Raw genomic sequence first — 13,412 nt, forward strand, 5'->3', positions numbered from 1 at the left:
ACAAGTATTCTTTTGGAACATTAATTCATTGAATGCGAGCATAGATTAAACAGTAAACGTAAATAGTATACATATTAAACTATGTATCGTATAACTTTCGAATATAATGGAAAAGATTTAATTTTAATCTAATTTCGATTTTCTTTATTTCTGAGTGTACTTTAGTTCTCAATAAAACAGGGGGTGATCAAGTCTCCCCGGGGATCAAGTCTACCCACCTTCCCCTACTACAAATGCTCAAAGATGTTCGGCGAACCTTGACTCCGCCCCCGACAACTCCAACCAAAATTAAACCGTTTAATTTTTTTTCCAATCGAGCCGCCAACTGTCAAAGGGTTGTTCCTGGTTGTTCGAACAACTCCACACACGTTCAAACAAAGCAGCAACCGAAGCGTTTTCTTGGGGGCGGAGTCAATGTTCGTCAAACTGCTTGACTGGTGTGTACGTTGCATAATGCATCAGTCGACCGACATCATGTCGACGCAGAGCATGTCGACATCCAAAACTAGGTCGACATAAAACTAAATTCTGACAGAACTGTCATCCGCTCGATCCCTCGATCGGCCATTTTTGTAGTGCTGGTAAAAATCGTAAGCACGAAAAAAGTTATTTTTACGGTTTTTGTGCAAAATTTCTTTATAAATAATCAGTTAAAAAGTTGCAAAAGGAAGAGTAAGTTCCAATCTAAACAGTGTTTTTTGTTTCACTTGAGTGAAACCTTCGCGAAGATATATTTTGTAAAATAAAATTGGTGTTAATCACGTTTCGTCATCTAACAAAATATGCCAAGCAGACACGAAAGCATTTCGCAAGCTGTCATTTTTTTTCTCGTTGTTATTTGTCTTTCCTCAGACGATGCCTGCGCTAGACGAAATCAAATCCTCCTGGGCCGATGAAGTGGAGTTAGATTCCGGCTCGTTGCCGCCGCCGACGGAAATTATCGAAAATGGCCAAAAGGTCGTCACCGAGTATAAATACAAAGATGACAAAAAGGTGAAGGTGGTTCGGACGTATAAGATAACGCGACTGGTGGTTCCGAAGAGCATCGCCAAGCGTAAGAACTGGAAAAAATTCGGCGACTCGGAGAATGATAAGCCCGGACCGAACCCAGGCACAACAATGGTTTCGGAAGATATCTACATGCAGTTTGTTAGCAACAAGGAGGAGGAGCAAAAGTCGGAAAATCCGCTAGATTCGGTAAAGAACATTGCCAAGTGTCGGAATTGCGAGGGCGAACATTGGTCGGTGCAGTGCCCATACAGGGCACAGTACGAATCTGGAAAAGCTAAACCAGCCATACAAGGTGAGATTGATAACCTTTGCATGGGGAACTGTTGTAATCATTTTGTTTATAAACTGTTGGCTCTAAGCAGCTTAAAGTCTTTCGGAATATTTGCATTTAGATAGTATTTTATCGAAATTATGCCTGTTATTCTTTTTTCCGTGGCATATAGGGCATCTCGCTTTAATAGGATGTTATTTTTTTTTTCTATAATGTTTCACATTTCTTTTCTTTTATTTGAGTTTTCTCTTTTTTATTCAATATTGCAATAATTTCATATTCCATCATCCAAAAAAATTAAATAAACATTCCTCGCGTGATTTTTGAAAACGTCGTAAGTCCAAATGAGAGACTCTCTTTCATAACGCTCCCTTTGGCTAATATTTAGGCTAGTTTCAAATTTGTTGCAATATTTTCACCTCAGCACACTAGACAAAGCTATTTTCTTCAGATCGGTGCTGGAAAATCCAATGTAAATGTTAGAATGGCTTTGTAATAATCGAAAGAGAAAGTAAACAAAGAGAGGCTCTCTTTTGGACTTACGACGTTTTCAAAAATCACGCGAGATTCATTTTTTTTTAACTGCGATATTGTGAAGCAGAATCATATTTTTACTGTTTTTACAATTCCAGTGCCCCAAGAAATGGCCCCAACAACTACGAAGAGCGGCAAATACGTTCCCCCGAGTATGCGCGAAAGCCAGAAGCCGGGTATGGGTGGCAACCCGAGAGGACGCGACGACACCACTGCCATCCGTATTTCTAATCTGTCGGAGGCGATGACGGAAGCCGATCTGGAGGAGTTGGTGAAGAGGATTGGTCCGCACAGCAAGATGTTTTTGGCTCGCGACAAGAACACCGGTCTGTGCAAAGGGTTCGCCTACGTACACTTCAAATCTCGCCGCGACGCTGCTACTGCTATTGAGCTTCTCAATGGGCACGGCTACGATCATTTGATCTTGAATGTCGAATGGTCCAAACCGCAGAATCCGCAGTAGGAATTGTTGCAGAGTTGGGAATTAGGAACTAAGTTGTGGTGCGCGTTATATTATGCTTCATGCTAAGATGTGCTTTCCAATATATGGCGAACTGGAATTAATGTTGTTTGACGCTTTCCTTCTATTGACGAAGAATTCCGAAATCAATGTCCGATGTCTACGTTGCGGTTTTCAAGCTATGTGCACGCTACGTCCACGCAAAGTACGCAGCTTCAAATGGAGTAATGCATACGTATACGTGTCCACGACTACATTTGATGCTGGGTACCTTGCGTGAACGCGGCGTGCCCATTTATTTAGTTAACATCTAAACAGATAACACTGAATCAACAATTTGACGCCACAATGCACGGTTCGAGGCCGCATCTCTCCATCCTCGGATACGCCCCACGCTCGCCAAGTCGTTCTGCACCTGGTCTGCCCATCTCGCTCGCTGCGCTCCACGCCGTCTCGTACCTGTCGGATCGGAAGCGAACACCATCTTTGCAGGGTTGCTGTCCGGCATTCTTGCAACATGTCCTGCCCATCGTACCCTTCCGGCTTTAGCTACCTTCTGGATACTGGGTTCGCCGTAGAGTTTGGCGAGCTCATGGTTCATTCTCCGCCGCCACACACCGTCTTCTTGCACAGCACACCGCCAAAGATGGTCCTAAGCTGGGTGCTGCGGATAGAACCGCTTTTCTGCTCTCAAGCGAGTAGCGGGATATTTTGAAATCAATCCTATGAGCAGAATTATTTTGCAGTTCTCCGGCTGTCAAACATTTCCCGCTCTTCTAATTTCTCTTTCCATGCTGCATGAAGGCGCACGAATGCGCGAGACTCTACATGACTTTACGATGGTTTACATACATTTCTGCTCCAATTAGCTGCTGAATCTCGTGAAATCTCGTAACGAGTGCTTTTTAGTGGCATTCCTACTAATTATCCACTCGAAATATAATGTGAATATATTTGTTACAAAGAATGCAAAATTCAAACTAAGTTTGTTTTTATTTTTTTCCCCAAATAATAACAATACTTCTCAACACAAAATCTAAAACGAACATAACCACAATCTTCAATGTTTGGCTCCGGCACAATAGAAAATTTTGGCTTCAGTTTGACAACCAAATCGATTCTATCCGCACCACCCAGGTCCTAAGCACCCGTCTCTCGAATACTCCGAGTGCTTGCAAGTCCTCCTCGAGCATTGTCCATGTTTCATGTCCGTAGAGGACAACCGGTCTTATTAGCGTCTTGTACATGACACATTTGGTGCGGTGGCGAATCTTTTTCGACCGCAGTTTCTTCTGGAGCCCGTAGTAGGCCCGACTTCCACAGATGATGCGCCTTTGTATTTCACGACTAACGTTGTTGTCAGCCGTTAGCAAGGATCCGAGGTAGACAAATTCCTCGACCACCTCGAAGGTATCCCCGTCTATCGTAACACTGCTTCCCAGGCGGGCCCTGTCGCGATCGGTTCCGCCCACAAGCATGTACTTTGTCTTTGACGCATTCACCACCAGTCCAACTTTTGTTGCTTCACGTTTCAGGCGGGTGTACAGTTCTGCCACCTTTGCAAATGTTCGGCCGACAATGTCCATGTCATCCGCGAAGCAAATAAATTGACTGGATCTGTTGAAAATCGTACCCCGGCTGTTCCATCCGGCTCTCCGCATGACACCCTCTAGCACAATGTTGAACAACAGGTACGAAAGTCCATCACCTTGTCTTAGTCCCCGGCGCGATTCGAACGAACTGGAGTGTTCGCCCGAAATCTTCACACAGTTTTGCACACCATCCACCGTTGCTTTGATCAGTCTGGTAAGCTTCCCAGGGAAGCTGTTCTGGTCCATAATTTTCCATAGCTCTACGCGGTTTATACTGTCGTATGCCGCCTTGAAATCAACGAACAGATGGTGCGTTGGGACCTGGTATTCACGGCATTTTTGAAGGATTTGCCGTACAGTAAAGATCTGGTCCGTTGTCGAGCGGCCGTCAACGAAGCCGGCTTGATAACTTCCCACGAACTCGTTCACTAATGGTGACAGACGACGGAAGATGATCTGGGATATCACTTTGTAGGCGGCATTAAGGATGGTGATCGCTCGAAAGTTCTCACACTCCAGCTTGTGGCTAGCTTTTCCGGGCCCATCTTGATGAGCTCAGCTCCGATACCATCCTTACGCAATGCGGTCGGGTCTGAGCTTGACGACCGACTGACAAATAGCTCACACAATCTCGATCAGTACAGTTGCTGATGAAGAATGTGTGTAGCCGCCACACATTCTAAATACTCACGCTCCTCTAATGTGAACGTGTACTATACACATGTGGAAGTGTTGGCTTCAGAAATGGATTGCGAGTGATTTGACTATGCGTCCAATTTGGGAATCTCGAGCTCATTCAGTAGCCGCTAGGTTGCGAAGGCCGACGGAGGTCTTTCGTAGCTTAGTTGGTCTAGCACCAGTCTAGCGTACTGTAAAGTTGTGGGTTCGAGTTCCATCGAAGGGAAAATGGTTACCTCCAATACATTTTTCAAATCATTATCTTCCACTTCCACATAATTGATGGAATCATAGTAACTCGCTAACCAGTTGCTAAGCATAGGTCCATCGCTAACAACTACTTTATTGATAGCAACTAGATTGTTTAAACTAATAACGAAAAAATAAACTCATTCCCAATTGTTCTCTTGACCTGAATGGTTTTTTTTTCATCAGTAAGATACGTCCAACAGGTTAGGGACCTGCGTTTTCAATAGATAGAAAAGATGGAGAGAACGGGTATTGTCAAGCTATCCAATGGAAATTATGACACTTGGAAACTGGAAATAGAATTTCTACTTGTCCGGGAAGGCTTATGGAAGTATGTTGTTTCTGGTGTAAAGCCTGCGTTGGCTGCTGATCGGTCGAATTTGGCGGATGTTGCCGCTTGGGATGACGGCGATCAAAAACGACGATTGGGTTACTGCTTAGTCGGAACCAACATGGTCACATACGGAATACTACAACTGCCAAAGCCGTGTGGGATAATCTCAAGAAGCAGCACGAAAAGAAATCGTTAACTTCAAAAGTGCATCTTCTAAAGCGAATTTGTGATTTGAAATATCATGAAGGCGATGACATTGAAGAGCATTTGGTGAAATTTGAAGAGTTATTTGAAAAACTTTCGAATGCTGGTACGAAACTGGATGAAGATTTACAAGTGGTTCTGGTCTTCAGAAGTCTACCAAGTTCTTTTGATGCCCTTACAACGACCCTGGAGAATCGTTCAGAAGATGAACTTACATTAGAACTTGTCAAAGCCAAAATTCTCAACGAGATTCAGAAGCGAAGCGGAGACATTTGCATTCACCGTTAAAGAAACTGCTGCGATTAACTGGATTGTGGACTCAGGAGCTAGTTCGCACATGTGTACCAATAAAAAGTGTTTCGTTACTCTGGAAGAAGCAAAAGATGACACACCACGCTTTGTGACGGTAGCCGATGGCAAGAAAGCCCTAGTAAAGGTGTAGGAAAATGCAAGATCAACTGTTATGGAAGCAACGCCGAGGAAAAAGAAATCATTTTGAGCGACGTGCTGTTTGTTCCAGATCTTGACATGAACTTGATATCCGTTGGCTGTTTGGTCCAAAAAGGTGCTGGGATAACATTTGACGAGAATGGCTGTACAATAATGGGCGGACGACGTATTGCAGCTGTTGCATCTCGAAGAAACGGACTGTACCATCTACGTTTAGTGGAAAGAGCGAGCACTGTAATAGAAGAATGTGTACTGAAAAACTGCATCCACGAGTGGCATCGGAAGTTAGGACACAGAGACATTCATGCTATTCAAGAATTGAAGCGTCGTAAATTAGCAAATAGTGTTGGTATTAAAGATTGTGGTCTGAAGATGGAATGCGAAACCTGTCTGCAAGGCAAAATGTCACGTTTATCGTTTCCGAAAGTTTCAAGAAGACGTTCTAAAACAATTTTGGATTTGATTCATAGTGATCTATGCGGACCAATGAATACGGTAACTCCAGGTGGACGTCGATATTTCCTCACGTTCATCGATGACTGCAGTCGCTATTAGGTTCTGCAGCATGACGTCACGAATGAATTCGGTCCTCGTCGAATGAACTTTTTTGACAGTTCAGTAGTACTTTCCACTGACTCTCACAAAGATCGAGTTCGTGATTGGTTGGCTGCCCCCGAGTCCAACGCGAAGTACTACTAATCAGTCATCAGTTTGAGGTTAGATACAGACGCTGCAGAACCTAATTCAACCGTGTTCTTTCTACGTGAGAAGTCAGAAACGTTTGAAGCATTGAAGGATTTCGTGCAGCAGATGAAAACTCAGTTTGGCAGACCGCCAAAAATATTGAGGTCAGATCAAGGCGGTGAATATTGTGGTAATGACGTTAAAAAGTTCCTCCGTAGCGAAGGGATACTGCAGCAATTCACAGTGGCCTATACTGCCGCTATCCGCAAGTCAGACTTATCTGTATATGGACGCCATATCCAGATAAGTCTGATTTGCGGTTAGCGGCAGTATACGCCACAACAAAATGGTGTTGCTGAGAGGAAAAATCGGTCTCTGGTGGAAATGGCCCGTTGTATAATTTTGAACAGTGGATTGTATTATAAATATTGGGGTGAAGCTATAAATACTGCCAATTACCTACAGAACAAACTACCTACGAAGCCTGTGGAGAAGACACCATATGAAGTTTGGTATGATGTCAAACCAGATTTGGAGCGAGTGAGACTTTTCGGATCGCAAGCATACGTTTTTATACCGCAACCGAAACGAAGAAAACTGGAACCCAAATCTATCAAGATGATTTTTGTTGGATATTCACATCAACATAAGGCTTGGCGTTTCATCGATACAACAACGAACAAAATTGTATTCAGCAGAGATGCGAAATTTTTGCCTTCGAGACCAGCCACGGGAGAGTATCCAGCTAAAGAAATCCAGGCAAACGATATTGTAGAGCTTCCGCTATCACCTACAGTAGAAAAAGATGAACGTTTGTCAAATAATGAAGAAAATGAAAATAATGAATTCAACGATAGTAGCGTATTTGAAGATGCCAGTGATCAGCATGACGAATTGATAGAAGAGGGAAGTGAGAACCAGGAGGAGATGGTTGATGTACAGGAGGAGCATTTCTCAGAAGTACCAAGACGATCGACTCGTTCTACCAAAGGTGTATTGCCGAAACGCTATGATGCGGATGGAAGAATGGTTCATCAATTGTCCAGTGAGCCGCGATCGTACTGTGAAGCTATTGGTTGTTCAGAGAAGATGTTCTGGATGGCTGCAATGCAAGACGAACTCAAGTCACTGGAGCAAAATAGTGTTTGGGAATTAACAACCTTGCCTCCAGGAAAGAAAGCAATTGGATCACGTTGGATTTATAAGAAGAAAGAAGATGAGTTTGGAAATATCATAAGATATAAAGCGCGACTGGTAGCACAGGGCTTCACACAACTTTATGGACTGGATTATGATGAAGTTTTCGCGCCTGTAGCAAAGCAAGCAACGTTCCGAATGCTGTTGACAATTGTCGCCAAAAAGAAAATGAAAGTTCGGCATATTGACGTGAAAACTGCCTACCTCAATGGAGAACTCAAAGAAGAGATTTTTATGAAGTTACCACCAGGATTTCACGGAAAAGATGATCAAGTATGCCGACTCAGAAAAAGTTTGTATGGTTTGAAGCAGTCTGCAAGAATGTGGAATCAAAAGCAATGAAGAACTTCTGAATTATGGTTTCAAGCAAGCTGTGTCAGATCCTTGTCTATATGTACGAAGACAGAAGAATCAATTGGTGTATCTCCTTGTTTATGTAGACGACATGCTGCTGGTAACAACGGGCGATGAAGTTTATCATGATGTCATTCGGAAATTAGGAGCAGAATTTCAACTGACGGAACTTGGAAATGCAAAGCACTTCTTGGGTATTCGAATATCGCAGACTCTACATGGATACTGTTTGTGCCAGAGAAGCTATATAGAGAAGTTAGTGAGCACATTTGGTTTAGCAGATGCAAAATAATCAAAAATACCAATGGACCCCGGATATATACAACAAAAGGAGGAGTCAGAGAGGCTACAAAATAAGGATCAATTCCAAAGCCTCGTTGGTGGTTTGCTGTATCTAGCCGTAAACACTAGACCCGACATTGCAATCAGTGCGTCAATCCTTGGAAGAAATGTTAGTCAACCCAGTACATACTGCTGACTGGATCGAAGCTAAACGAGTTTTGAGATACCTGAAGAATACTTGCTGTTATCAATTACAGCTTGGAAACGAATTCAAATCTTTGGAAGCTTATGCTGATGCTGATTGGGCAGGTAAAGTTAAAGACCGAAAATCAAATTCAGGTTTTCTCATCTTATATGGCAATGGAATCGTTTCATGGTGTGCAAGAAAACAAACATGCGTAGCTTTATCATCCACTGAGGCTGAATACATCTCACTCGCAGAATGTTGTCAAGAATTGAAGTGGATCCAGAACTTATTGAAGGATTTCGGTGAAATCGTGAAGTTTCCTATACGAATCTACAAGGATAATCAAAGCTGTATAAAAATGTTAACCAACCATGGAGAGAAACGATCGAAGCACATAGACACAAAATTCCATTTTATCAAGGATCTAGCTGAACGCAATGAAATAGAAGTAAGTTACTGTCCAACAGAAACAATGCTAGCGGACATACTCACGAAGCCATTGAATAGAGTAAGATTAGAAACATTACGTACGAAGATTGGAATTCGATTTGTAAGCGATGAGGAGGAGTGATGGAATCATAGTAACTCGCTAACCAGTTGCTAAGCATAGGTCCATCGCTAACAACTACTTTATTGATAGCAACTAGATTGTTTAAACTAATAACGAAAAAATAAATTCATTCCCAATTGTTCTCTTGACCTGAATGGTTGTCTTTTCATCAGTAAGATACGTCCAACAATAATGTACATATTCACATATGAGTTTTCATAACATTGTAAATTAATGTCCAAGTCGGGTGGTTTAATCCCCGGAATATAGGCAATTACCTTTGATTGAACTGAATAGTGAATATTGATTATATTATAGATAGATAAGAGCAACCAATAATGGCGCAACGCAATAATGGTTGTAACTTCGCAGGAAGAAAATTTGCATTTTACAAGCAATAATTTGAAGCACATGGGCTATCGGATAACAATTTATGTGTGATTAAAATTTCGATTTTTCTTAGAAAAAATTGTCTTTTGAACGGTTTATTACGGTATCATTTTTTTCTAGTTCAGTATCAGAAACCTTACCGAGAAGGTGTGTAATTATATCGCATGGAACTTTTACTCGTCTACGCCACTGTAAGTACATCATGCACCCAGCAGTAATGTCCTTCTATCTGTTTCTCTTCCAAGTTCTGACTAATGCGGAGGGGCAGACTTAATGATTAAGTACTAACTCTAGCTAATCATAATTTGATATCTTTCTTATCTATTGAGTAAACGTTGGTTTATATGATATTTACTCTTTTCGGTGTAAGTTGAGGTCCGCTATCACATTGACAGAACTACATAGTTTAATGGCGATCTGATATATCGCGTACCATTACGCGAGTGATTTCTCATTTTGTCACATTCTAATTCACACACGCTCGCTCAAGCATTATCATCTCGCTGTCTTTAAAGCACTTTATGGTCCGTTGGTTTCCTGAGTTTCTTATTCTATCTAGTTGGAGTAGATTGTGATTGTTTCTTGTTTGAATCAGATCATATAGTCTCAATGTTTATGTTTTTTGAAATCGCATTCAAACCCGATTTTAAATCAAACTGAGCATTCTCAGAGATTTGTTTTCCTTATTTACGATTGGTGTACAAAGTAAAACATGTGCGGTTTTATTATCTGTGAATATTTTATCAAGAATATAAATTTGTTTCAGTACAATTATTGTCAAGATAAAGAAAAAGCGATACACAGAAGAAACAAAATGGCCACTTTAAGTCTTTCAAAGAGTCAAGTGCTTAAATAATACTATAAGAAATGAGAAAAAATCAACACATAAAATCTCATATACACCAACACGAGGTAACTAATAATATATAAGAAAATAGTACCGCTTTGTCTAATTTGAAAATTCTTCTGAAACGAATTTCGACAAATCGTAATGTGTGAACAAAGCAAAAGAAGGAAGAAATATTTATCACTTCCAGTTTCCGTATCAAACAAATAAAAATACTTCTCGTTTCCTCGTATGGCACACTGACTGAAGAAGCCCGTGAGCAGGCGGCAATGGAACCAGCCAAGCCAGGCACTTACGGAAGCAGCTTGTTCTTCTCCACCGTCAGCAGTTGAGGCTTGGAGTTGTTATTGAGTTGTTGGCCCTCGGCTTCCTGTTGTTTGGATTTCTTCAGCGACTTGATGCGGCCTGAGAAATAGTCTTCGATCTCTTGCAACGTTTTGCCCTTGGTCTCCGGCAGGCAGAGGTAGAAGAAGACCGTCCCTGAAAAAGATGTTTTGTTAGAATTGTGAAGATGCTTCAAAATTCATTGCACCTGCCCGAAAACGAGATGCATGCGTACAGAATGAAAGCCCCGTGCCTCTCGAGCAAGTGGGCCAGGAATGGATAAGTCTTGACGACGATGAAAACAAATATGTGCGCCATACAGGTCGTGAATCCTCCTACGATTCCCCGCACCTTCATTGGGTACAACTCTCCGATCATGACCCATGGTACTACCAGGAAGCCAAGTGTGCAGGTGATGGTGAATATGAAGATACATGCTACTGGGAACCATGTTGCAGTGGGGCGATCGGAGGAACGGCCATTTCCCAGGTCTTCTTGTAGTACAGGTACGTTCCTAAACCAATCATCGTGACACCACATCCAATGCCAGAAATGAACGTCAATGGACGCCGACCACACCTTCTGAGCAATATTGCGGCCAAGATTGTGAAGACGAATCGAACAACTCCAAGCATTATAGTACACGTGTACTTATCCATTGTGGTGCCAGAATCTTGGAAAATCTCCACAGCGTAGAAGGTGATTGTGTTGACGCCGCTGAACTGGTACATCATGAAGTAGAGGGTCAAAATTCCAAAAGGCTTCAGGCAGGATGGATGCAGTAGAGCTTGGATCGTCTCTTTCGGCGACATTTTCTTCTTTTGGTTACTTTTCTGGGCAAACGTTTGCAGTTGCGTAACTTCTTTCTCCAGGTTGTACGTGGAACCTCTCAGTTTGGCTAAACTCTTTAGTGCCTGATCCGGTTTGTTCTTGGATACGAGATAATTTGGGGTCTCCGGCATGAACAACATCAGTGCAAAGGCCAACACCGGAACACAAGCGGAAATTGCCGAGAGGATCTTCCACGTGGTCACCGCTCCCAGAGTGTACTGAAACAGTACCCCTAAGCTGATGCCCGTTGATGCCAGTGCACAAAGCATTCCTCGAAGGTGGGGTTGCGTTACTTCCGATGTGTAGACACGGGCCGGGGCTCCAACCATACCGGAACCGAACCCGGTCAGAATACGTCCCGCATAGATCATTTCCACGTTGGTGGCGCACGCTATGATGATCCAGCCGATAATCATGGGAATTTCCGTTATCAGTAGGGCCTTCTTGCGTCCAAAGTTGTCCATTACGTAGCCACTGAGAAGGCACCCGATGGGTGTTCCGATCGCTGATAGAGATGCTGAAGAAGAAGAAAGGAAGGTATCAGGATTAGATTTGGTCAATGTATTTATTGAATAGTAATTAAGGGATCATTAAGCAGTTAGTCGAAAAGGGATCGACAAAATATCGACTTGACAAATTTCTATTCTGAGTGATTGCATGATATCGCCTCGACCTGTTGCCTGTTTCAGACCCGAGATAAACTCGGAAAAATATATTAAGCTCTTTTAGTGGAATGTATTCAACTGTCTAAGATGAATTAAGTACTCTCCATTTAATTCCACCAATTATTTTCGATATCTATGCAGATACGTATTTCGACCACAACTGTGTGGTCGTCTTTAGTGTCTCATACTTGACTCGACTCGACTCGAGTCGAGAATTTGATTCAAATACCATACATTTTATTCCATAATTCATAATAATAATACGCCTACGTAACGCCTACGTAACGCATTCAAAGTGAAAGTATAGGCACTAGCGAAGGAAGGGGTAAAAAACAGATCCTTCCAAAAATTACATCTTTTTCCTTTCTCCTACAACAAGGTTGTACCGAAAGGCTATCATTTCCAATCGACTCTGCTCGTCGAGCTGAACAAATGTTTGTCTGTCCGTGTGTATGTGTGTGTGCGCACACGAAAACCGAAAAACGTTAATCACTTTTTTATATAGTAATTTTTAACCGATTTTCTCGCAACAAGTTGCATTCGAAGGTGGACCCTGCAGCGATTGAAAGAGCCGTAATGTAGGCATTTATTTATTATGATACACAATACTAATTTAAAACTAAAAGATTGAATCGGGTAAGGCATCGTCGTCGCTAGGTGGATTAATTTTGGTTTTAAGATAATAAATGAAAAATATATTAAGCTCTTTTAGTGGAATGTATTCAACCGTCTAAGACGAATTAAGTTCTCTCCATTTAATTCCACCAATTATTTTCTATATTTTTGCAAATACGTATTTCGATCACAACTGTGTGGTCGTCTTCAGTGTCTCAAGTGACTCAAGTCGAGTCAAGTACAAGACACTGAAGACGACCACACTGCGAAGATATCGAAAATAATTGGTGGAATTAAATAGAGAGTACTGAATTCGTCTTAGACGGTTGTATAATAAATGAGTTTGAAATGATTTACGGGTTAAGCTTTTTTGTTGCGATTATAATCACTAGTTTCTCAAACAAATTATTCATTTAATGTTTGATCCACAAAATACGGAAAATAATACCTACAATAAAAAATGCGAAGGTTACTCTTACTACCTTGCTACGCATAACTGTTGCAAAATCGTAGGAATCAGAATATTTTTTCAAGCTTTGTGATATTTCCCGCCACACTGATTCATAATAAATAGTTTACTCATGCACCTTCGTAAGCATGGTCAAAATACGTAAATTCATGTTTTTGGTTTGGCGATCTCCACACTTTTTTCTAATTGGCAACCACTATATCAATAGGGCGCTGCTCAAAATCCCCAGTAACA

The 13,412-nt window shown here is 41.8% G+C and overlaps 1 protein-coding gene and 1 pseudogene across 1 annotated transcript; one reads left to right on the forward strand and one right to left on the reverse strand.

The window, feature by feature from the left end:
* Positions 1-537: 537 nt before the first annotated feature.
* On the forward strand, positions 538-2,376 carry LOC134204081 (eukaryotic translation initiation factor 3 subunit G). The gene is made up of 3 exons (XM_062678910.1): positions 538-672; positions 853-1,303; positions 1,915-2,376. Exons 2-3 carry the CDS (start codon positions 856-858, stop codon positions 2,277-2,279), a joined length of 813 nt encoding a protein of 270 aa, XP_062534894.1. The 5' UTR covers positions 538-672; positions 853-855; the 3' UTR covers positions 2,280-2,376.
* Positions 2,377-10,344: 7,968 nt separating this feature from the next.
* LOC134204076 (facilitated trehalose transporter Tret1-like) overlaps positions 10,345-13,412 on the reverse strand; it is a 63,733-nt pseudogene continuing 60,665 nt past the window's right edge.

This window comes from Armigeres subalbatus, unplaced genomic scaffold, assembly GCF_024139115.2.
Source record: "Armigeres subalbatus isolate Guangzhou_Male unplaced genomic scaffold, GZ_Asu_2 Contig382, whole genome shotgun sequence".
Lineage (NCBI taxonomy): Eukaryota > Metazoa > Arthropoda > Insecta > Diptera > Culicidae > Armigeres > Armigeres subalbatus.